We start from the raw sequence: 26,563 nt of genomic DNA, 5'->3' as shown, positions 1-26,563 counted from the left end.
CTTGTTGATCTTTGGATGGAAACTTGTCAAGAGTTCATTTTGAGAAATTGGTTTGCGAACATTGGTCCAAGACCTGTTTTATATTGCTCCAAGATATCAATTAATGTTTGGCTTCGATGTGAGCAGGAAAGAGTAATAATACAAGTATCAAAGTTGGCTTGGTTCTTCTAGATGCAAACAGTGTCCCTTTTTTCTACAAACAAAGGCTTACTCCATGAGGATAATTACAGTTTAATTACAGAGCAGATTGATCATTAAGTATAGCCCTATCAGAAGAGTAACCATTTCCTTTGTCGTGGTAAGAGCAGTTGGATGGCTGAATTATCTCAGATGTCATGGATGTGTGTCTGAGATACATTACAGTGTTCTGAACACTGATCCATTCAATAGAAAAGTGCAGGAGCAAGTCCTCAAATAGGGATTTAGTTAGCATCTTAGCACTTGTGTCTTTCCCGCCTTGAAGTAAAAAAATGTTTTACTTATATAATAAAGTCTGTGGTTAATACAAGCTGAGAAGATGTTCATATTTTGTTTATACAATATAAAATATGTCAGGTTATACCCCACTGGGGAATGTCAGAAGCTTGTATGTGACTAAACGAGACTGTAAACTCCATCACGCCAAACATTAGCCGCCTTCAGCTTAGCGGCGGTGAGGTGCAGCCATGTAACTGTGATGGAGTTTATTCATATACTAACGTTAGCTTTATGTTTTTGGCAATTTCGTTTACGCTTTAACTATAATAAAAGTAGTATTAATATGTGGAAATTATCCTGCTGAACAAAAGGTGTTGGTAACATAAATGTGTATTTGCCACTGATCTTATTTTCTACAATATACCAAAATCCAATGGGAAAATCCCATTGACACACAAAAATCACACTCTTTTGTTGAGAGAGCCCTTCCAATACTACCTTCCAGGTTGGCCAACAAAAATAAGTCAACCCTGCCCCACTCTACAATGCTTCTTCTATGACCTTGTTCAGGCTATGGAAATCAGAAAATGATTACATGATCATTTCTCATTCACAGTTATACATGAACTAATTCCATATATTGGATTGATATTCCGACTCAGAATCTCTGGCCTGATAAATAGACTTATGGGGTATGTCTTATTAGCACAGTATATTAGGCAGTGATGTTCTGTGTCTCGGCCTCTGGTGGCATTGGAGTCAGACAGCCACACAACAGAGTGTTTAATAGAACACATCCCACTGACCCTTACACACACACACACACACACACTCACTCACACACACACACACACACACACACACACACACACACACACACACACACACACACACACACACACACACACACACACACACACACACACACACACACACACACACACACACACACACACACACACACACACACACACACACACACACACACACACAGTGTAGAGAGAAGACACAAATGAATATGGCTCAATGAACTTCTAGTTCATATATTATTAATTGAATTAGAATAAACATGTCTATGTCAGCAATAAAAATACATTATACTCTAATGCTATGCAATTTCACTGCTATGAATAGTTTATTACCTAATTAAGGGTTATAACTTAAAGGTATAACTAATTAAGTAAGTAAGTAAGTATAAGTACAAGTAATACATAATTGTGTGGGCTGCCTTGTGAAATGGGGAAGACATTTTAAGAAACGGTTATGTGCGTGACAGAAGGCGTTGTCTTTTACTGGAGGTCCCTGCTGGTTGTCTGGCAACCTCACGGCAACAAAGAGGATTAGTCATGAAATGGTCCAACACAAAATCACAACAATGTATTTTCACACCTCAGTTTTAAAAATGCTTCTTATATAACTCTCTGCAAGACTTAAGAACAATCCCAAAATGTTCAACTGTTTCTACAGGGTTGTGTTAATCTGAAGTGAGAGTGACAAGGTATGATCTTCTTACTGCATTAACTTTCAACCAAACCATAAGCTTTCACTAACCTTTACCAACGTGCGTTTGTTGTCTAGACTGAGCCGTACGCAGGTCACTATCCACCTCAACAGTATTGCACATTATTGGGCTGTAGTAAGTTTTGTGTGGCACTGGCAGTGGCCCATTAAAATCACAGTTTGAGATTCAGATTCAGATTCTTTAATAATAATACATTAGGTAGTAAAGGCAAAGACAATAACTTGTACTAATGCTACTGTATGTATTATAAATACAGTATGTATTATAGAATAAATACATTTAGAAATGCAATGCAATTAAAGTGATAGAAGGGACCAAAACATTTCTTTTAAATATGTTCTATTTGAATAATTCTTACTTTTTAATTACAAAACAAAAATATAGAACACTCTACCTTAAATGATAAAAATACTATTGAATAATAAGACTAAAACAAAGCTTATAATTTAAAAAACAGCAGAAATATTGATTTTGCAAGCTGTATTACTATTCTACCACACTATCAATTATTTAATGCACCGTGTAAGAATAATCAATATATTGAAATGGAACATTGCATTACATAATTCAGTGTTTCTGGACGGACTGGACTTTGTACTCTCGTTCGAACTGATGTTATTGTTTTAGCCTCAGGTAGCATGAAGCTAATAGTATATTCTATATATATATATGAGTGGAGGGAGAATGACGTATGGGGTACATACTAAACACACCGCCTCTAACTCTCACTCATTGATGCTGCAATAATACTATTACATGTTTAATAACCAATTAACCTCAGAAGAATTGTATAGCAGAATATCATGAAGGAAGCGTCATGACTACATCATCAGATGGCGACGGTGACGTCCTAAGAGGGCTAAGCAGAATGCGCCCTGGACCCGCCTCCGTCGATGTCAGCCAATGGAAGAAGACTAAAGAAGAGATGACGTAGTATGCCCATGTGAGAACCAATGAGAGAAGACGACACCGGAAGGACCAGAGTGTATAAATGCGGTATGTAAACAGAAGATCGAGGCCTTTCCTCCACACTATAGCTGACTGCTTAAACGTGGACAGTGGATCCGTGGCGAGGGAGAGGACCGCAGCTGTGTTTCCTTTGTAGACTTTCTGTGCCGTTATTAATAAATATTGTTATACTTTAAAGAGAAGCTTCTTGGTCTATTTAAGACCAACTCTTGGTCATCAAACGAAGAATATTCTTAACAACAACAGTGAGAAATAACACTCTGTGGCAGACTAGCATCATGCAAGTGTTTGATGTTTTGTAGTTTTAAGGACATATTGGCAGGAAAAGCAGGTTCAGGCATGTTCACTTGACCTATGTATGTTTTATATCACAAAATCAACAAGAAATACAGTATATAGTGGTAGCTGCTGTCGACATCGTGCAGCTGGCAACACATGAAAAACTCCCACCAAACATGATCCTGCTGGTCATTCTGTTATTGTTTTCCCTAAAGTGTAACCAGCTAAACAATCTATAGCTGTGGTTTCTTAATAGTGAAAACATGCACGTTACCAAAAACTCTAAAGTGCCCGAATTGAACCTGCGATTTTCCAATTGCATGCTCCAAAAACACGTCAGCATAAACAGGAGTAGCATTGATATAGATCTCTGTCAATCACACACACACACACACAAACACACACACACACACACACACACACACACACACACACACACACACACACACACACACACACACACACACACACAGCATGCTATCAGTCCTGTAAAAAACATTATTAATGCAGTGTGGGTGCAGCTATCCACCCCCCAAGCTCAGACCTGACCAGAATGGTGAAGACGCGCGTGTGTGTGTGTGTGTGTGTGTGTGTGTGTGTGTGTGTGTGTGTGTGTGTGTGTGTGTGTGTGTGTGTGTGTGTGTGTGTGTCTGCTAACCAGGCTCATCTGTCTCTACTCTATTGATCCCACTATGGTTGGTCATAATTACTAGGCTACTGGCGAGAGGAATGCTGAAGTAGTGTGTGTGTGTGTGTGTGTGTGTGTGTGTGTGTGTGTATGTGTGTGTCTGTGTGTGTGTGTGTGTGTGTGTGTGTGTGTGTGTGTGTGTGTGTGTGTGTGTGTGTGTGTGTGTGTTTGTGTGTATGTGTACGTGGGGGCATGTACATGTCTGCTTCCCCCCTGCCCGCCAATAAATCCAGAGGCCACATTGGCACTCAGCACTAATGAAGATGGCAGTCTGTGTGTGTGTGTGTGTGTGTGTGTGTGTGTGTGTGTGTGTGTGTGTGTGTGTGTGTGTGTGTGTGTGTGTGTGTGTGTGTGTGTGTGTGTGTTGCCTGGATATGTCTCGATGGCAGAGGGAAAGCTTTCTTATGCGCTGACAAACATTGAAGTTTGATTCATACCCGTATATTAATGTATGTAAGATGTTGGTACTGGAATCTGATCATTGTAATATCTGTATGCCTTAAAAAGAGCAGTTAAAAGCCGGCCGTTAAACAGCTGTGGACCCAAACACGTCTACACGCTGGGTATGCTGCTGCCACTGACCCGTCCTGCTGACCAAAAAGTAAAATACCAAGCGGCCCTTTTACTTTAGTCTGCAGTATAAAATAGTCACCTGTAACGCTCTCTCTTAATCTTTGATGATTTTATATAAGTATGGCAGAGCTGAAATTAGTTTTATTTTCTTTTATTGGTTGCGAATAGTTGTGTATTGTGTGTATTTTAAGCACCGCTGGTAATTTCATTGTATTTTAAATATATGATATATAATATAATTATATTTTTCTATTCTACTCTGTGGGTTACTCTGTATGTTACTCCATAGTCACTCTGTAGGCCACTCTGTAGGATACTACATAGGATACTACGTAGGTTACTTCGTAGGTTACTCTGTAGGTTACTCTGTAGGTTACTCCATAGGTAACTCTGTAGGTTACTCTGTAGGTTACTCTGTAGGTTACTTCGTAGGTAGCTCTGTAGGTTACTCTGTAGGTTACTCCATAGGTAACTCTGTAGGTTACTCTGTAGGTTACTCCATAGGTAACTCTGTAGGTTACTCTGTAGGTTTCTTTGTAGGTTACTCTGTAGGTTACTCCATAGGTTACTCTGTAGGTTACTCCATAGGTAACTCTGTAGGTTTCTTTGTAGGTTACTCCATAGGTAACTCTGTAGGTTACTCTGTAGGTTTCTTTGTAGGTTACTCCGTAGCGTACTCCTTAGGTTACTCTGTAGGATTCATTGTAGGTTATTCTGTAGGTTACTCCGTAGCGTACTCCTTAGGTTACTCTGTAGGATTCATTGTAGGTTATTCTGTAGGTTACTCCGTAGCGTACTCCTTAGGTTACTCTGTAGGATTCTTTGTAGGGTACTCTACAGGTTACTATGTAGGTTACTCCGTAGCGTACTCCTTAGGTTACTCTGTAGGATTCTTTGTAGGGTACTCTACAGGTTACTATGTAGGTTACTCCGTAGCGTACTCCTTAGGTTACTCTGTAGGATTCTTTGTAAGTTATTCTGTAGAGTACTCTGTATGTTACACCCTAGGTTACTATGTAGGTTACTCCATAGCGTACTCCTTTGGTTACTCTGTAGGATTCTTTGTAGGGTACTCTGCAGGTTACTATGTAGGTTACTCTGTAGGTTCCTCCGTAGGTTACTCTGTAGGTTACTCTGTAGGTTCCTCCGTAGGTTACTCTGTAGGTTACTCTGTAGGTTACTCTGTAGGTTACTCTGTAGGTTCCTCCGTTGGTTACTCTGTAGGTTACCCTGTACTGTTCTGGATACTTTAATCCTTGTTCCATTCCTCATCCATCCATTGCGTCACTCTGTGAATACTTATTGTAATTCTCTAAATAACTATTACTCCAAAAGTGACTCTCTGCGTTACTCCTTGAGTTAATCCATAAATGAATCCATACTTTAATCTTTATGTTACTCCATATTAATGTTACTCCCTTTGTTACTCTGTATGTAACTGGGTATGGTTATGCATTTTTTACTCTATGTTTTTTCGTATTTTACTCTGTGTCTGGATTGAGATCACAGGACTATATTGCGTTAGGTTTTCAAATCTGGTAATTTGCCTTCAACAGATCTTGTAAAACAAACACAACGCTGACTTAAATAAAGAAAAGAAGGCTAATATCCAGAGAGAATCAATGCTTACGTTAGTAAACTAGGTAAATGCTTTCCTAGGGGTACATGTTTATACAGCTCCTTTAGCTTCCACTATAATAAAGAGCACAAAAGTTTGGCCACACTGTTGGGTGTCAAGTGATAGATGTCTTAATCCAATGACATGGTTTAATGGCAGAAAGTGAGGACCAAACCACCGATAAGCAGAATTGAAGGTTTGATGCAGAAAGGAACAAACTGAAAAAGTTGCAAGTTCTTTACAGCGAAGAGTGGTGAAAGGAAGGGATTTAATACAGGGTGTACTGAAAGACCATACCGCACTGAGAAGGCTTGTTGCTTGGAAGTTAAGGACCTCAGCTTGGTCGACAAGCTAACACAGATTTATAATGGGAAGTATTTCAACACCGAAATGTTCTCCCAGCAACCTTAGATAAGCGCTCAGATAACGTTCAATTTGATTTGATATTTAACACTCATACTTATGATCCCAATGGTGTCTAACAAAACCTTGGAAAAATCCTTAGTCACATTGTAAAGATCATTAGTATTTAGTAAAATCGGAATCAGAAATGTTATCTCGGGAAAATTAGGTAATGTTATTATGACATGAAAACTTAATGCAGTTTAAGTCCCTGTTTGACTTTGCCACAGATGTGAGACCTAGGCAGCTGAAGATATGAGATTTGAAATAAATCATCTAAATTGTTTCTATGCCAATAAATTAGGTTTCAGTGTTTTTGGGGATGGGTTAACGCAAACAGTATTGGTCAAAGTCGGTTTTGTCTTTAATCTGTCATGGATGTTCTAATTTTTACTGTTCACTTTCTTTTCTATTTTTAATATGTGTGATATATGGATTTGTTTTCCAACGTATCGGGTTGTGTGATTTCTCATATTTCTTAATTTTCGTTGTTAGAATCCTATTTTATGACTAATAAAAGCTGAATTCATAAAACAACAACATTTGATTTTCTGTCTGATATTAACAGTTTTATATATTTTGTTACGGGATTTTTGAAGAAACAGGGTTTGGGTTAGGGTTTATTGTTTTGTGAAGCGAAAGGACAACAACCTGTATTTATGATATGTGAATTTAGCTAACAAAAGACATAAGATTTCCTCTAGCTATTTTATTTTAATTTAAATAACTGTTAATAAAAGTTATGAAAATAGTTATAAATAATACATTATTTGCATAAATCCTATTCTATGTTAGTATATAATATTATTATTTTTTATGTATTTCTTGCTTTAAATGTAGTTATATAGTGAGAACACTTTTTTTTTCAACTCTGAGGCCCAGACGCAATGCTACAAACACAATTAGCTGGGCAAATTTCTTGTAAGAAATTAGTCTTTGGTACAAACTAATCACATACTGTGTTGCAATGACTTACTTAATAATGACAAATGAGTATGTGCATAACTTCTGGAGGAAAACAAATGTTCTATTCCATTTCAGCTTATGATTGTGTGTGTTTCGGTGCATACTGTATATTACAAAGAGTCCATATTTGTTGACAGTATTACTAGAGATATATGTAATGAGGCACATTTTACATTTCCTGTAATTTTTTTTATCATTGGGATGATACAGAATATCAACACAAAAAGCTAACTTTGCAGTAAATAAAATATGTTGTAGAACCATTAATTTCCAAAACTAGAAATATTAAAGGAAGGAATAAACAAGGTTGTTCTTTGTTCTACCTCACGACTATAGGGGTATCTTAACTTAAGGGGCCTTATAATCTCCTCTAAATGTGTTTATCTTACACCACACACATACTTTTATTTTGTATTTCGTAATATAAAATACTCAAGGTCCATCCAGAATATTTGTGTGCGAATGGTGCTTTGGTGTTCTCTCTGTGGAGGAGTCTCAGGAGGACATCTGCTGGACAGCTGAAGGACAGTTTGAAGGAAACAGCAGCGGCGCCACCATGGATTAAACTTTCTTTCCAGCAGACACTGCATTGCATACACTGCATATTAAAAAAATTAAGGGTAAAAATAGCAGACGGCTAACCTGGAATAGAATAGAATAGAATTCCATTGTTTTTGTTGTTGTTGTTGTTGTTCTGTTTTGTTGCAATGACCAGGTATCACTGGTGGTTTTTATGTGTAAAAGAATGATGTCATATGTTGAATCAAGTCTGAACTTTCTGGGTATTTGTGGTGGTTTTATCTTGTTTTTTTTTATAGTACATGCACACATTTGTTTAAGTCCTACAACTTGTCTATTTCACTTTTATGTAAAGAATGTTGCATTGTTGAGTCTGAGACCTTAGATTTGCATAGTAAAATCCAGGCTGTAACTTTTGTGCTTATCACAATAGAGCCTTTCAATTGAGATCAAACTTTATTTATCCTGGGGAAAATTTGAGATGCTCACTATACATTGTAAAGTAGATGTATGCAACTGTGGATTGAATTTGATGGGGATGGACTGATTGACAATGGGAGGGAGGATCGAATGTGTGGTTTTGTTACTTGCCGGTGTAACGGATACATGTAGCTGATTTACGTATCAGGATACAAAAAAAGTTAACTGTATTCCCTTACAGGATTTTTTTTCCTGCAGGGAGCTGAGGGGACATTCTAAGACTTTAGTTGAATTTGGAGTATGTTGTCCAAGTCAAGAAAGCGCGATACAACTATACTAAGTCTAAATCAAATCAGAAACATCCTTTAAGTAAAACCTTTCAGGATCCAAACTAATGCTAACTTTTTTACATCTTGTGTTCTGGCGCTCTCTGCTGCTGTGGAGTATAACTAAATGAGCTCTGTCCCTCTCTCTCAGAGTCTCTATAGAGGTATCTATAATTCTTTTACTGCACATAATGAATATTTATGAGCAGGGCTTTCGTCTGAGCTCAGCCAATCAGCTAACAGCATGGGAAACATAAATCAGCTGACAGCTTGCCTCCTGTGTTCAGCGGTGGCAATAAATGACACAGAATTATTTACATTTTTTACATCTAGCTGACGTTTTCATCTGGAGGAAGTTAGAGCTATAGTGCATTGCTGGATTAAGTTGCTCTAAGTGGTGAGACAACATTAGACTACATTGAAGGGTGCATGGGGTCGGAGGTCACAGAGTTACTGTCAAATATTTTAATAAGGTGTCGAAAATGGTAATGAGTTATGCACCTGAGATTACAAAACTTAAAGTATACGGGGCAGACAGGTGCTAACCCATTACAGCGACCCAAACACTTCCAGTAGGGGCAACCAGCTGCACATTCAAAAACGAATATATAAATATAAAAACTCAAATGTGCCAAAACACATGCAAATGAAGAAATATCTCACCAACTTAACAACAGGTGTGCGGCATTTAGAAAACATTAACCAACTTGTTTTAACATGCGCAGGGTTGGCTAACAGCGATGCATGTGTGGGGTCAAACCACACTCTAAGGAAGAAGTTAGTTCTGGGTTTTACTATTGTTAAACACGATTATAGCAAGCCATTACATAAATGACTGGACAGTTTTTGGACAACGTTAGCTAGCTAACATGTCTGCTATACCAACTTAGCTTAAAGGTCTCCCATTATACTATATTTCAACAATATATTATAGGTCTCAGATATATACAGAACATGTCTCTGATTGGCTGAAACACCAAACAGATCATTGTAGCATCACATAAACCCCTCTGTTTCAGCCCTGTTCCAAAAGCGCTGATTCTGTGTCTGTAGCTTTAATTGCCAATGAGCTGCTGCTGGCCACGCCCCCTCTGCCAGATGATTGGTTTTAAAACAACAAAATTATGCTCTAAGAAGAAATTCAGGTGATAAAGTGGTCAGTTGTTACTATGTTTGGTTAGTGGCTAATGGTTACACAATCCCCAAAAAACATTGTGACATCACAAAGTGGCCAAAATATGATCAGCTCATTTTCACAAAAGTACTCATAAGGGAGAGAGGATACATATTTATGTATAACAGACATGAAAAAGTGGATTTTGCCTAATAGGTGACCTTTAACAACTGAAGCAGTGTTTCCACCCAACTGTACACCCGCCAGACCAATAGGAAACCCAAAGACAAAACTTATATATACAGTATATTAAAATGCCAAATTAAGGCCAGAAATCCATTTAAAGACAAGGATTCTGTGATTTTATGAGGAAATCTGTGAAAAGAGAGTCTGCTACTCTTCTACCATCTATATGTACACCTAACTACACCACCAGATTACTCCATGGTCATGGATAAAATGTGGAATTTGCTTGTGTTCTCAACTACTTTTGAACAGTATTGTCGTTGGCGCTGCCTGTCTTTTGCCCACCAGGGACTACTTATCGTCCCCTGTGACGTCAGCTTGTTTACTCATATTGTTACTTATTTGGAAGTATTTCTTCCACCACTGAAAGATGCTTGCTTTGTTTTTATAAAGTAGAGCGTGGCATTAATAACTGAAGGTATTTTACTCATGGCAATGCGTTTTGACTTTCATCTTCAGGTCAACACTTTAAACGATTAGAATGCTCACATGCCAAAGTCAGATTGTGAACATGGCCACATTATAGCATTGTTATTGGGAGCATGTTATACTGACGTGACGTGAAGAGTGAAACTACTGTAGCAGTGCCATGAAATCATGGAACTTTGTGCAATAAATAACATTGGGGTATGTTTTTTCGCCAGGAGGACTAAAAACAAAACAAGGCTGAGACAGTCTAAAGAGGCAGCATAAGATTTGACATAAAAAATAAATGATCATTTTAGAGCTGGTTGATGTGGGAAAGAGAAGTTTGGGGCTCTCTGCTGGAGCTGTTACCTCCGCGACCCTGACAGAAAAGCGGGAGAAGATGGATGGATGGAAAATAATATCATATTGCTGATTAACTACCTCGCTATGTCCTTTCTAGTTATAATTCTGCATATGTAGATAAGCAACAACATGTTGCTCAAACTTTAATGCAAAATAAGTCAAACATATAACATAATATGACATTGACAGAGTTGCTGATGACTTTTATTTTTGATCATTTAAGTTTTTTGTTTTTTTGTTAATACTTAATAATACTTGTGCCTGTAATATTTTAAACACATGACTTTTAATATTAAAGTTATTAGAGAGTACATTGTTTTACTCAAGAAAAGGATATGAATTCTTTATAAAGTCTTATAAAATAATAAACTAATAAAGTGTGATTTTAATAACCTCCCCGAGAAGGATAAACCCATAGCATAAGTGAAAATATCTAAATCAAATTAACCGTATTTGGATTGGGTGGTGGGAACTGTCATTAGAGAGTTCCTTTTGTAAGGCGGGACTTCCTATAGACTAACCAATAGGTACATAGGACACTGGATGTGCTCTGAAAGGTTGCTCATAGTAAATTCGTCATTCCCGGCAATCTGGTCCAATTAAATTAATGAAAGTTATTTAGTCCCGCCCTAGAACCCATCCCAGCCAGTCATAAACACTATAGTTCAATAACGCTCTATCCGATAGGCTAGAGTGAAAGTTGTCAAATGACGATGAGCCAATTATGAACGAAGGAGGGTTCTCTCTGGCCAATGAGCGTTTAGGACGTAGACGGTGAGCTTATAAATGACAAGGTGACAGGCTTTCCTCTCCTACATTCATTGACTGCTGCTGTGAGCGAGAGCTGATTATACCGGACCCTCCGAAAGCCGTAACCAACCGGTAAAATATGGCTTTCATATATCCTACACTTCATATGTACTAACTTTAGTCTGTTTTGTTAATGCATCTGCTTCTTGCATTAAAAATCTACCGTGCAAGTCGTAAGGAAACGTTTGGAAAGCTAGCTGTCATTGCTAACATTTGGTAGCTAGCAAGCTAGGTCGGCCATTCAATGACTTGGTTGTAGGAATGCGCACTGAAGCTATTAATGTGTGATCTTCGTTCACCTATGTGACATGTAATGGAGCCATAGTAACACGATAATTGGGTTCTCCTCAGTCCATGTATGGCAGATGTAACGTTAATGCTGTTGCGAGTAGCGGGTCACTCTCAGAACAGCGCGAGCAGGCTGCGTTGACAGGGGCTTGAATATAAAATGTCTGACACTTTGGGCCTGCCGTGCTCCGAATCACTCCACCGCTACAAGGACATCCCTGTCTGAGACCTGTGGAGTCAGATCTCCCGTTGTCAATGCATTACAGCACGGTTACGTGTTATTACAGCAGGGGTTGAACCTCGGTTGTCCAGGCCCAATGTGTCCGGCTGTGGCTCATTTTTGACCTTCAAGTCTGCAGAACTGGTTAGCTTAGCAACTTAGCTTAGCTCCTCCGCTGCCACTGCTCTACAACCAAACCAAAGGCTAAGCAGGGGTCACAACAATGAGTTAAACTGCCTTATTGCACTGCAGGCATTTTTTAATCTATTAGTGTTTCTACAAAATCCTGTTTTACTTTGCCACACATCCTTTCACACAACTTCCTCTAATGGCGTCTGAAAGTGGGAGTGTTAAAGCCATTCATTGAGTAGCATGTGTGGACATTTAGCGGTTTATCTAGAGTTGATCCTTGCAGTAGTCTGGGCAATTGGATTAGCCCTCTGTCTGAGCTGGACAGGAGCAACAGACCACAGTTTCTCCTTTGGAACAACTTGTTGCTTGACTTGTCCGTTTGCAAGGATATATCCTTTCTGTGCTCGGGTCTGTTTTATACAGAAACTGCTTTATTTCACATGTTGGACATTGGAGAACTACCTAGATGAGTGTGTACTTTGACCCTGAGCATAAGGTAGCTTCTTTATTTAGCTGCAGGTCAGGAAAAAACATCAATGGTACAGAACAGCAGTCTCCTTTTTTAAACCCTGTTCATTGAGACTTAGCGAGGCTGCACAATTTTTTCTAAAAATCCCTCAAATGTCACCTGATGAAGAAATCAATTTGTCCTTGGGACTCATTGTTGACATTTAGATCTCTATAAGCACCTACAATGTGTGTATATAGTTGTAACACCTGTCTGGCAGTTGTTGGTGGCGTGAACAGTCTATATGATCTCAAAGGTGCCAGGTTACATTGCTAAACAGCCTTTAACAAGGATCTACTACTTGATTCACAAGTGACTGCATCAATAAAATAAAAACTCCATATAAAAGGAAATATTTGTTGTACTTTGATTTAATTCATACACATTAAATCAACATGGCTTTAATTTAATAGCTTCATTGTTGAAACTGTCTTATTAATTTTTTTTACTGTTACTTCTCTCTCCAGCTTCCAGCCATGTACGCCTGCGCCAAGTTCGTCACTTCTCCAGCTGTGGTACGTCAACTTTAATAACTTTTTCAGAATAATGTTCTTAATATATGTAGTGATATGAGCAGTTCATAGTGAAGCGTTATGAAGGAGTTTAGACTGGAAGTATTTTAACCAACCCATGGAACCCATGATGTAACTTTTCAGTGACGCGTGTCTGAAAAACCTTTAGTGTCATGGCTGTTAACTTTTGCCATCCTTATTTGTCTTCAAGGACACAGTAGTTGTGAATCACAGCCATGTTTTGTTAGTTCTCTGTATGTCAGTTGCCCTGTTGGTGGCAATGTCAGCTGGCCCTGCAGCATGTAGGGCATCTCAGTCATGGAGGTGCTGTGGAGGTCAAAGTTCCATTTTTACATCGGACTCAAAACTTGTCTGAAGTGTTTTGCTCAAACACCAAACAGATCCCCCATTGTAGCATGCCTCATCCCCCTCTATTTCAGCCCTGTTCCTGAAGTGCTGATTCTGTGACTGTAGCTTTAGATGCAGAAGGATTGCAGTGTTTATGGCCATTGTATACCTTACACAGCTGCTGTTATTATTCTAAAAATAATTGTATAGAAGTCTTTCAGTTTTATTAACTTCGCTGTGTAATGTTATATTTTTTGTAATTAATTGAAAATGTTTGTCTGTCTCTAGCTGCGTGGGGGGTCCAGAATCCTCGCCCGGCCGGTCTCAGTCTCCCTCTTCAACAGACCTGAAGCCTCAGTGGCGCAGCAGGTCAGTTCCCCTTTAACCACCTTCCACTCGTATGCCTTTGAATGGCTATGTCTTGTCAACGCGAAGCCAAGTACTCGGTTGAGGATGGACAATAATAACAAATATAGCAGTGTATCCCTTTTTATTATAATGCTGATTTGTAGTATTCTTTATAAACTGTACTTTCATCATTTCACCCACATCAGTCTGAGATAACTGGGCAAAGACTGAAATGTAGCATATATCTTATTATACACACACCATTGTAAATGTTATGTTATACACTCTGCATATTTGTACTTATTATTTTTTTGTGTTATTGGACTTTTTACTTTAACCTATGGTCATATCATTTTTTTAAATGGAGCATATATCATGAAACCTATTTCCCCAGGGATAAATAAACTAATATGATTGGAATAAAAAGATGTGGCTATGTACTGTCACCCCATTTATTTCAAATATCTGTGTCGACATTTTTAGGGTAATCTACAGCTGACGGTCGACTCGTTAGAATGACCTTTAAAGTCAGCTCAGCAGGCTGTTCATTAGTGGCGTTTTCTAAAGTAGTCTCTCCCCTCTTTCCCCTCTCAGGCCGTTTTGCCCGTCAGCCAGTCTGCAGTCCTGAGCCGCTCCTTCCAGACCAGCGCCGTCTCCCGGGACATCGACACCGCCGCCAAGTTCATTGGTGCCGGTGCCGCCACAGTGGGTGTGGCCGGCTCAGGAGCTGGAATTGGAACAGTGTTCGGCAGCCTCATCATTGGCTACGCAAGGTACTGCTTGAATACCTTTATTCACCGCAGCTTAATGTGTTGATAGGACTGTCTCAGACACCAGAGAAGCCTTTCAAACTCTAATTTTACATGCTGGGGTTTTCTTTTTAAGCAGGACATCTGACCATCAGTCATCCTGAGCAGACCACTGAAATTGTATTTAGTTCTAATCTACCCAATAATGCTGGCTATAAAAACTGTCCATATCTTAAACACTAAAGACAACTGTTGACACCTAAAGTTCCTTCTTGATCTTTGAAACATATATTTTAGATGTTAGGTAAAGTAAGTTCCAAGGCCGGTCAAATGTATTGCGACTCTAAATGCTACCAACCTTCTTATTGGTGTGTGCAAGATTTGGTTTCATCCTTCTTTGTGCTTCAGCATGGTATTAATCTGTGGTGGCCAGAAACAAGTACATTTACTCTTACCAGTTCTTAAACAGTCTTGTGGTATTTTACGTGGGTATTTGGATTTCCTGCTACATTAAAATAATACACCTCGTATTCATAGTAAACATTTTTATTTCTTTATCCACTAAACGTATTTGATTACTTAAGTTGCTTTATATTGAGATTGACCATACACAATATAATGAACAAATTATTCTTGAAGAATCTCAATTTGAATCATTGGTAAAATGCACATGCTACTGAGAGCTGGGGAAAAGGGAGTCCATAGAGGCAAAAAAGCATAAATGGATAAAAATATTTCTTCTGTCTTCTGCACTGGGACGAAATCAATGCATTAAATGATATCATGCACACTGAGAATTATAAAGGATGACATGCAATATTATCAGAATCCAAATACCTTTATTCGTCCCACAGAGGGGACTTTTACGATTGTTATGGCAAAGGTTGCTTAATATGTTATTAATCACTCAAGAAGCATGTATTATATTGAAGATAAAAGACTAGAAATTAGACAATTTCTAGTCTTTTATCGAAAGAAAAATAATGAAGTTCCCGTGCAAAGTTTTTGTTAAACAATTACCGGTTGAATTAAGAATATCTTAGACGTATAGAGACGTACATTGCAATTATACTATATCCTAAGCTCAAATGAAACTGCTGCGGTGTCAATTTCAGTAATTCGAACTTATTATTAATTAGTTGTTTTTTTGTGGGTTTCAGGCCACTTTATCCACAGGCTTTATGCTTTCTTTTTTTTCTAGGCCCTTTTTTGGTCCTCCAAACCTGCATGTAGTAAAAAAAAAAAATCTGAAGTTGTGACCTGAAAGCACCAAGAGTGCAGTACAAACTGGTCGTAACTTCAGTAGTGCCAATCAAACCCAAATGCGGAAACGATAAACCACTATTTACGTGCTGAGCAGATGCAATAGCTAACATTCTCTGTAACTGAAGCACGGTAAAGGGGAAACTGTAATGTGTCTTTGCATGTCAATGGCTTTGTTTGAGGCATAAGAGACATGATGCGCTATATATATATTCAACTGTACACCTTTCTTTTTTTTTGTCCTCGTCCCCAGGAACCCCTCCCTGAAGCAGCAGCTCTTCTCCTACGCCATCCTGGGATTCGCCCTGTCTGAGGCTATGGGTCTCTTCTGTCTGATGGTGGCGTTCCTTATCCTCTTCGCCATGTAAACATGGAACCACACCCACAGAGCTGCCCCCTTCACCTTCCCCTCCTTCCCTGTCTCCTGTCCTCGCGTCCTTCCATCCGGAGGGGGGTTTCCAGAACAGGAAATCTGAATGAGCTGATGGGCCATTCCAATCTGAAAAATATAAAAGAAAACAGACTCATCTGAAGTTAACACCTGCAACCCTACATTTTTATGTTCCTATGCTTATTTTTGTTTTTCAACAGTTTTATGTAAAACCTCACTTCAGTTGAAATAATCTGTCCAAAATAAATGGTTGGGATAACTAAAGAATGGTTGCATTGTTTTTAATGTTTTGTGAGCTAAGAAAATGTACTGTTATGAACTGATCAAAATTCAGCAGAGTTTAGAAATGTATTTAGATCTGATAATAAATAAGATTTGCTGATGCATAATGATCAGCAAATTAAGACAGTTTAAAAGATGAGTTTCTGGTTGTAAAGCAAACCAAATTATTATGAACATGCCCTGTTAACTACTGAAAGGTTAAGTGCTTGAAGAACATTTCTTCTTTAAAAAGTACTTCCATGTGGTCATAACGGTATTAATGACGGCTGCTTATGATTGGATTGTTCAGTCAGTTGGGATAAGCTTTTCCTTCTGTATGATATTACTAACTTTTTGGAGTCATGAAATGTTACCAGCATGTGAAGACTTAAACTATTTACACTACAAGGTCAGTCAAATTACCTTATTAGACTTTATACTAGATTGTAATAGGTGTATTTAATAGTTTGCAGTTCTTGACAGTGATAATGAAAGTTATTGGTGAGGTTATCCCATGAAAAATTCACTGGTTTTGACCCTGACTGCCTGCACACCAGTACAGATCAAGTTTCCTGGAATACGTGCTATCTAGTATCAACAAAGTGCAGTAAGTAAGTGAGACAAAATTCAATAATAGCGCTATTTTGGGCTCTTTACTAAGACATTTCGACTTCAGGTATGCTGTTCTGTTAAATTCACAGCAGTAGAGTAGCCACTTTTGAATTTTTTTTTATCTGTGATGCTGTGTGACCGCAGCAGGTCTGTTGCTTGGACCTAATGATATGAAAAGGATTCAGAATTATCACAGTATATATATTGGTTTAATATTTTAAGACTTACGTTTTTCATTTACCATTTGGGGTATTACACAAAAGTGGTTGTGATTGACTGTCTGACCTGAATTCATAGTGAGATTTTACTTTGAAGGTCCCACCGGATGTCCAGTGTTGTATCACTTCTGTTCAGCTTGACAGGTGAGGAAGCAGTTCCTGAAGTTGCGTTATGTTAATGGAGTAGTGGGATGTGGTCGGTTTTAAACCAAATATTCTGAACTCATATTCCTTTACACTAATAACAACCCGCCAGAAAGCTGCTTCACGAGACAGAGCAAGGTGGAATAAGTAATTTTGCGGACAACTTTATACTTTTTGGAGGCCTGGGGGAAATACAAAAAGGTTAAGCTAACGATAAGTAGCCACCATGTCGTGGGAAGAAAAGCCTTGTTTTCTGGCCTCGTCTGTGTGCTCTTCTCTGCCTCGTTACACTGCACTCTGAACCCGTTGGAAACGACAACAAGCAGAGGTAACCTCACATCATCTGTCAATGCAGCTAACAGTTAGCATTATAAATTAACAACGACAGTTTAGCTTGCTAGCTTTGCGAGCCATGGCGGACAGCTTTGGAGAACAGTCCAGTGGTGGTGCCCTTGGTTTAGGCGTTACAGGACAGAGCAGCGGAGCTTCACTGCTGCCGACTTTGGCTAACTCTCTGCCGGGGGGACACCCGACATCCAGCAGTGCTCCCTCCAGCTCTTACCTGGCCTCCCCTCCTCCCGCCGCGGACGCGCAGAGTGGCCTATCTGCTCTGGTAGCACCTATGTCGGCTGTTACTGCGACACCAGCCGCTTTCTCCTCTCCATCGGTCGTGTCCGTGTCTCCCTCCCTACACGTCTCCTCCTCTCTCCCCGGTGTTGGGCTAGGGGTCGGCGGGGTGGCAGGAGCGGGCCTTCTGTCCCAAATCCACGCAACTTCATGGGACCCGAGCCTCAGCACGGACTGGGACAACGAGAAGGCTTCACAGCAGTGCATCCTGAGGATAAAGAGGTAATAAGAAGCCGGTTGTATGTCACACTGGTGTATGTTATCTGGTACGTTGAGGCCTAAATTGTCAGTGAGTCCATGTAAAATCGAAAGTAAAAGTTTTTTATGAAGTTTCTGTCTTCACTGGAAACCCTTTGGGGCTTGAAGTGAAACCTACACAACTACAGTGTTTTAGATAATTATTCACAATTAAATTGTTTATTCATTGTATGTTACAGGGATGTTTTAATTGTCATATTCCTGTTTAGACTATTTTGTATATTTATATTTATTGCAAACTTTACATTTTTGTAATATTTTCTTCAATATTTCGAACAGACTTTTAAATTTACTTATTTTATTATAACATAATTACCCTTTTTAATTATTATAATTTTTTTTAGTGCATCATTATACGCCAAAACAACTTCCTGGTATTTTTAAAGGGCTTGGCAATAAACCTTCTGATTGCTTCCAAATCATGAGTTAAACGTCATTGTCATCCTCTGTGGCCAAACAGGTTAGTTCACTCACATTATAAAAGCTTGCTAAGGAGATGCATTTGGATTTACTTTCTCCTGTGGTTCTGAGATCTATATAAAGTAAATATTAGTTATTTGTTGCTTACTCGCACAACAGCTGCCTGGAGCATTTTTAAAATGACATCTGACAGTGTATTGTGTTTCCATAGGCTGTGTCACAGATACTACAGATAATCCTCTGTGGAAAAGTGTTTGTTGGAACTACTTTCTACCCGATAAATAGTCCCCATGACAATGTTTTTTAGCAAAGTTGTGGGCAGGCCAGGGGTAGACATCTCTGTTAGATTCCCTCCATTTTTCCCATAACGTTTTGCTTTCAGTAACATCATCCCTCTCTATTTGTGTCTCTGCAGGGACATCATGTCCATCTACAAGGAACCTCCACCAGGAATGTTTGTTGTCCCTGATCCTCAAGACATGACAAAGGTAAAAGGCCAGCTCCCCAGGACATTGTCAGATGTTCTTTTCCTTGATATAAAATCAGAGCCAGTGGGTGTTGTTGTTCGCAGCATCCTCTCCCTTTGTACACATGTCTCTAAATATCCCTTCTTTCTTTCACCTCGTGTAGATCCACGCCCTGATCACAGGCCCATTCGACACACCGTACGAGGGAGGCTTCTTCCTCTTCCTGTTCCGCTGCCCCCCCGACTACCCCATCCACCCACCGCGGGTCAAGCTCATCACCACCGGGCACAACACTGTACGCTTCAACCCCAACTTCTACCGCAATGGCAAGGTCTGCCTCAGCATCCTGGGGTGAGTCAGGAGTCCTTCCTTAAATACTCTGCATTTGTCTCAAATCGGTGCAGTTATTCATGTGAACCAGTAATATGATACATTTTTTACAGCTTAAAAGGGTGTTAAATAACATTTGGTGATGATTCATGTTTTTTTGTGCAAGAGCAGTTAAAAGAGACCAGTCAGATTGACCAGGAAGGGGGGGAGAAATTAATAAGACAGGAGAATAAAGTAGTATTCGTCACAGTGAGAAGTGTGTTACTGTTATTATTTGTGTGTGTGTGTAGGACATGGACAGGTCCAGCATGGAGCCCAGCCCAGAGCATCTCCTCTGTCCTCATCTCCATCCAGTCTCTGATGACGGAGAACCCCTATCACAATGAGCCTGGATTTGAACAGGTACTGTGCACAGTGACCCAGCCCTCCCTGCTGGTTCTCCACTGAAGGCTCAGAGTCTAGTGAAGAACAAACTGTAGAGCGGGATCAAATTGAATATATTGATGCTGCATTTGTTTGCAATCGCGTGGTGGAGTGATGACGTATTTTTGTAGGTCAGTTTTGGACTATTGCAGAAGATCTGTGGCAAAATCAAGTTTATGATAGCCACACATTTTCCCAGCATGATAATTTCCTAATTTGAACTCCACTGTTATTATAGTTGAAGCGTAAATGCAATTGCCAGGAGTGAAAAGCTAACGTTAGGCTATAAACAAACTCCCTCGCGGTCTCGCGTCACAACTACTAAGCTAAAGGCGGCTAATGTTCAGCGTGATGACGTTTAGTAGTCACTTGTTAGCAACCGCCTTTTGTAAGACCCAAAAAAGCTGCAGTCGTTCACCAGTGGGGTATTTACTTTCATAGAATGAAATGTAAAAATCTCTAGGCTTGCATTTAGACTACAAATAGAAGTCCAGAGTGTTCGAAAAGGTTCATGGGTTGAAAGCAAATCCAAACACACCAAAGTAGGGATAACGATATTCCAGTTGTGGACACAGGACCAGCCGTGGTGTATTTACCATTGGCCTTGGTGAAGGGCCGCTCTAGTTTGTTTCGTTAAAAAAAAGAAGAAGCACTGCACTGAATTTCCTATTCATTGGTCTGTTTGTGTGTCTTTCAGGAGCGCCACCCAGGGGACAGTAAGAACTACAACGAGTGCATCCGCCATGAGACCATGAGGGTGGCGGTGTGCGACATGCTGGAGGGAAAGGTCCCCTGCCCTGAGGCTCTTTGGTTAGAACGACCCTTTAGTTTAACTTTACTTTCCTTCTCTGTTTCCATCGGTCTTCAACATCTTTCCCTCTCTCCCCAGCCTCTTCCCATCTCCTCCTTATCCTCGCTTCTCTTCTATCAGCTGATCCGTGTGTTCATTTGTGTTTTGTAGGAGCGTGATGGAAAAGTCTTTCCTGGAATACTATGATTTCTACGAGGGAGTTTGCAAAGAGAGACTGCATCTACAGGGACAGAACATGCAGGTGACTGTTCTCATTTATTTTAACCCATTTTCTATTTCTAGATAACATTTCCTGTGAGATGAATGCTCATGAGGCAGTCAGAGGAATTTCCATGCACCTTAAGTATGAAGAATAAACAAATGCTTCATTTCTGCCTGCCACAGTGTCTTTTAATACTTATAGTAGGAGTTGTGGATCTGCAACTCAGTTTCAAAGTCATGGCACAATTTTGCTAGATTTATAAAATTGCCCATGTGTTATTATAGGATTTTTTTTAGAAAATGCCAAAAAATGTTGCATCAGTGCTCAAGATCTTATAAAAGTTACAAATTGCGATTCTATTTAATGCTATTGCAATTGAGATACGATTTGCAATATGAGAGAGAATCTACATTTTCAAACGATTAGTCACATTACCATTAAAAATATATATATACTTAAATGATCATGATTTAGATTTTTGTACAATTGTTGCCTTCACCAAATATTACCCAATGTTTGTATCTTAACTTAACTCATCAACTAGAGATTGCTTAGACCTGCATATATATATTTTCCATTAAATATCAATATTTATGTATTTTACTGTATCATTTATTTAACACTTAAAATTAACTTGTATTTATGTAAATATCTCCATTTTATTTGATATTTTTTGCATATTTGTAAACATTCTTTTAATTCAGCCAACATTTGTTACCAACATTTGCAAAATGCTGCGATTTTGATTCTGAATAAAAGATATTAATATACTGTAGATCTTTGCATTATGTAAACAGAGGTAAGTGAGCTCATCAGGACATATCCCTGTACCAGAAGTGGGAAAAGTAATCAGGTCTTGTACTTGAGTAAAGTAGAAGTACCAGAGTGTAGGAATACTCTGTCACAGTAAAAGTATTCTAAATGTTCCTCCAGTGAAAGTTGAAAGTACTCTCATCTAAATGTACTTAAAGTAGCGACAGTAAAAGTAGTCATTGTGTGATTGTTCCATTTCAGAATAATATCTCTGATATGTTTTATAATGATTGATCATTAAAGTGTTCTCAGAGCTGGTAAAGGTGCAGCTAGTTTGAATGGCTTTGTATACTGCAGGGTAGCTGCTGGATTTACTCCAGGTGAACTAAAGTCTGATTTAAGGGCTGATTATATTTACCATCATTAATCCAGATCTGTAAAGCTTTTAGATTCTAAAGTATAGTATAAGTCTCTCAAAATAGTTATTTAGTAGAGAACTTGATTTTATCTACTTACTATATTTTCCTGAGTGAGGAACCCACCCACATGTGACTCACCTGTCTGCTTCCTGCTCCCTCTGCCCAGGACCCGTTCGGAGAGAAGCGCGGTCGCTTCGACTACCAGGGCCTGCTGGCTCGCCTCAGCAGCACCCACAGACGGATACGGGAGAAAACCTTAGCGGAGGACGAACACAACAACGAGGACTCAGACTCAGACACCAGCTCCTCTGGGACGGACCCCGACAGCCAGGGCTCCTCCCAGCCCTGACCCCCCATCCCCCCAACCCGGACAATGCTGGACTCAAAGCCAGGCCAAGAACTACAGACAAGAGGACCCGAGGAACAAAATCAGAGAAGAGAATGCTATGCCTACGTCTTAAGTTTAGTGAGTCCAGGGTTCACGATTGGAATTTAGAAAGAGGAGGATTGGTTATTATTAAAAAAAAAGAGAATACCACTCGCGTACTGGTAAATGTGTCCTGGAGCGGCATATTTGTGACACTTTAATGGATGGACCAGTCATTGTTTTTGTGGAGAAAAAAAAGTTTAGTTTCATGACTCCAACCTCTCAGATTTTTCACTTTAAAACACAATCCCAGTTTATACTCCTTACCTAGGGAACACTGTCTGATAGAAATCAACGAGGAGAAGCTCACTTAGGGGTGGAAGCAGGTTTGGGCCAGTGGAGGTGGACCTGGGGGGTGGGGGGGCACGAAAGTGCTGCAGCAGTGAAAGGCTCCTCTTCAAAGGGTCTCCTTTTGAGTTCAAGGAAGCAAAAAAAGACCTTCGTCTAAAAGATGGTAGCTTAAGAATGTGCCAAGGTTTAGCTAGCCACATCACTTCCTATGGGCACGGTGAAGACCCCCCCTCAGCATTGTCAGACTGAGGCCATAAAACATCATCAGCATCAGGACAAAAACTCCTGTTTATAATACAAGAAGTTCTGCTTAGATTTCCCTTCTGATAGTGCTATTGATCCGACAGTAGGTTCACCAGAGAAGAAGCCATTAGAGAAATGTCACTTTGATTGGCATCCATCTTTATAGCCTTTTTTGTTTAGCTGTTTTTTCCTAGTTGTAATTTGCAGTGTTTAGGGTGTATCGTTCATCTGGGAACCCTGCTGTTCTTTGGGTTGCTGGCTCTTGTGATATAAACCAAACAATCGGGCTTGCGGAACTGATGGACGCAAGAAATCTGATGTGTTCACACTTTAAGAACCTCAGAGGTTCTGTTACTCCCAATCAGACAGAGGGCAGGTCCAGCTTCTCACTGCTTTAGCTTCCATTTAATTTTACATTGATTAACTGGCTAAGTAGCTTTTGTTCAATAGAAACCTGTACTCTTCTAACAATATTCATTTGTCATTTTTCAGGTGCATGCTTTTCTCCACCAGATGTCAGGCCTGGCATGTATTTGGTTTTGTCTCACCATCATATCAGTAGGGGAAACAAGGCTGATTAGCGAACACATTTTCAGCTAACACTTTATTTGGTTTCACTCAGCAGTCACACAGGAAATGGACCTTTGACAGCATTGTTGCAGTGTGAACACCACAAGACCTGAAGAAGAGGAGAGTTTGTTAAACACTCAGAAAGGATAGGTTCAGATATATTTCTAACTTTATTAGATACTCGCATATAATGATGTTCATTATGGCTGTGAAAATATCTCCTCTAGCGTTAAATCTAAAATACAAATCCAATTTATCTGCGAGTGACACAAATCAGTGGGTATGTCTGTCCTTTATAACTACCAGCATGCATCTGAGCCATGGTGTGGGGGTGGGGGAGGGAATGTCAGTGGAAGGTAGAGAGTAACATAACAAAAAAAATACTAGCATCAGAAGATTAGCTTCAGGTTAACTTTGCAATACATATCTGCACATTAGTGAGCGATGTCTCCGCTGCAGTTTAGAGAGGGGGGGTTACTTGATCATTAATAACTTAACAGATTTCATGCAGGATGTGAGCATTTTAATGAAAATCTGAGTCTATCCTTTAAAGGAAGAGCCAGAGATTTCTGAAAATACGCATTCTTGCCGGGAGTTAGCTAAGACTTTTACCACTCATCTGTGTATGTTTAATGAGGCTACAGTTAGCTTAGCATCGACTTACTAGTACCTCCAAATTTGACTGATTAATAAATGATATCTCCTACAGATTAAACAAGGTGTACTATAATTATAAGTGAGAATTAGATGGGAAGAATTTGTTACGTTTTGAACAGTCAGGGTAGCTCTTTGAGCTCAGCTAACTGGCTAGCTGTTACTTTAGCTGAGCTAACTGGCTGCTGGCTAAAGCCCCATTTAGCTCATATATGAAAAGAAGTATTTTTTTCCAAAAAATGTCTTCTTATTTTTTCTAGCTATTTCAATCATAGAAAAATGATGGCTGGACAAAAGATAGCTTGTGCTTGTAGTGTTTCCTTTCCGCCTCCCATTGTCCTCCAGTGTCTGTGCAGTCGTGTACATGAAGAGAAGAGCTGATTCCTTCTGATGTCAAACCCTGGTCCACTGGCACCGGCTAGGTTGCTTCAAACAGGATAACTAATATAGGGCATTTCTTTTTGTTATTTGTTTTATTATGTTATAGAATGGTTATATGCGAAGCAGCTCCTAGCTGAATATATGTGACTGCCAAAATGTTGAGTGCAACACACTTCCTGACGCTGAAATGAGAGGTTATGTCCCTGTTTGGTTGTGTTGTGTTGTGTTGTGTTTATAGCAGGGTTCCTCTGTGGCTCCATAAGAGCCCCATTACTGCAGAAGGGATCCTTTCCAGGTCTGCAATATGTTGGTATTGTACAGAAGTTCTGTAAGTGGAGTACAGAATAAAATGTTGTTCAGTCCTGATGCATGTGTCCAGTCTTTTTCTTGTGCCACCAATGTCAATGCAAAGAGGCTAATAGTAAATCCAGATAAAACATGCAACTTTCATAATGTATACCGATGTTAATCCAATAGCGTGTTTTAGTTCTGGTCTCCACCACAAAATAAACATATGTTGCTTGAGCTGTAAATGCTCCCTGAGTTTACCAGCTTCTCTAACTCTGATTGCTGCTGTGTATGGAATGAACGCAGCCATTTCACTGACATCCACCAGTGTAGGCAGTGAGACATATAACATTACTAGCAAACAAACCAAAACAAAATAAGTCGAAAGACAATACAATGCTGCGTAGAGCTAATGCATGATTGACAGCTCCCGTATAAGAATAATGTGATATTACTTGAGGGGTAATGTAAATGGTCAGACTTGTGTCAACAGTAGATATTGGTGTAATGTGTTTGATCTTCACCCAAATCGGTAGACACATTGTTCAGCCAGATTAAAGCATTTGAATGAATCTGAGGTTTACACAGCTTTATTGCATACATAAATACTTTATATTTATTTTTGGTAAAAAAAATCTATATGGAAATTATGTTTGGTACTTATCGCCATTTGTGCTTTAATCCGATCACAAAATCCGATGTCCTGTAATAATTTTCTAAAACTGTGTTTTGGGAATATAGGGGGGGAAATGTCATTATAGTCATCATTATTTATTACTATAGATTAAATCTCAATGAGATATTTTTATTCCTCACACAACATTTCTACGCCATTGTGCATCAACCGATCTGAATCTTCTGTCACATCCTTCATACTTCATTCTTCGTGTCACATTTTGGCAATCGAAATGCATTTCCTTACATGTTGTTTTAAATCCTGTCGAATTCAGTGTGATTGGCAGGGAACATTTGACTCTTCTTCCACTAGATGGAGTTTGTGTCTAAATCTTTGGCATACATGAACATTACCTGGGATTCACACTATACAGAATACCGGGTCATGATTACTATGCAACATTGGTGTGTTATATTTGGTGGTTTATGTGTTGATCATATACAATCATTTTGAATTAGTTTTTAATCCACTGCCCTGTGGCAAGAACTGGATGATTTAAGAAATTACCACCTAAAAGGCACTTTATGGGGAAAGTTATTTCTTAATATAACTTTAAGGAGGATTTATATTGCTCAGTTGTAGACATGAAATAACTTGGCAGGGGAATTTTCCTTTTTTGTTTCTTAAGTAATATGTTTTATCGGGAAATTGTATTAAAATCATGAGCTAAAATCAACAAACGTATGTAT

At 39.2% G+C, this 26,563-nt stretch overlaps 2 protein-coding genes across 2 annotated transcripts; both read left to right on the top strand.

The window, feature by feature from the left end:
- Positions 1–11,597: 11,597 nt before the first annotated feature.
- On the top strand, positions 11,598–16,666 carry atp5mc1 (ATP synthase membrane subunit c locus 1). Its single transcript, XM_063903375.1, has 5 exons — positions 11,598–11,712; positions 13,256–13,303; positions 13,937–14,017; positions 14,591–14,769; positions 16,262–16,666. The coding sequence occupies exons 2-5, from the start codon at positions 13,265–13,267 to the stop codon at positions 16,374–16,376; spliced, it is 414 nt and encodes a 137-aa protein (XP_063759445.1). The 5' UTR covers positions 11,598–11,712; positions 13,256–13,264; the 3' UTR covers positions 16,377–16,666.
- Positions 16,667–17,612: 946 nt separating this feature from the next.
- Positions 17,613–25,276, top strand: ube2z (ubiquitin-conjugating enzyme E2Z). The gene is made up of 7 exons (XM_063903374.1): positions 17,613–18,483; positions 19,355–19,427; positions 19,570–19,757; positions 20,027–20,138; positions 20,857–20,969; positions 21,121–21,211; positions 22,511–25,276. Exons 1-7 carry the CDS (start codon positions 18,047–18,049, stop codon positions 22,691–22,693), a joined length of 1,197 nt encoding a protein of 398 aa, XP_063759444.1. The 5' UTR covers positions 17,613–18,046; the 3' UTR covers positions 22,694–25,276.
- Positions 25,277–26,563: the final 1,287 nt, after the last annotated feature.

This window comes from Eleginops maclovinus, chromosome 16 (assembly GCF_036324505.1).
Source record: "Eleginops maclovinus isolate JMC-PN-2008 ecotype Puerto Natales chromosome 16, JC_Emac_rtc_rv5, whole genome shotgun sequence".
In the NCBI taxonomy this organism is placed as follows: Eukaryota; Metazoa; Chordata; class Actinopteri; order Perciformes; family Eleginopidae; genus Eleginops; species Eleginops maclovinus.
Note: the sequence above shows the minus strand (reverse complement) of the source record. Positions and strands in the feature narration are given on the sequence as shown.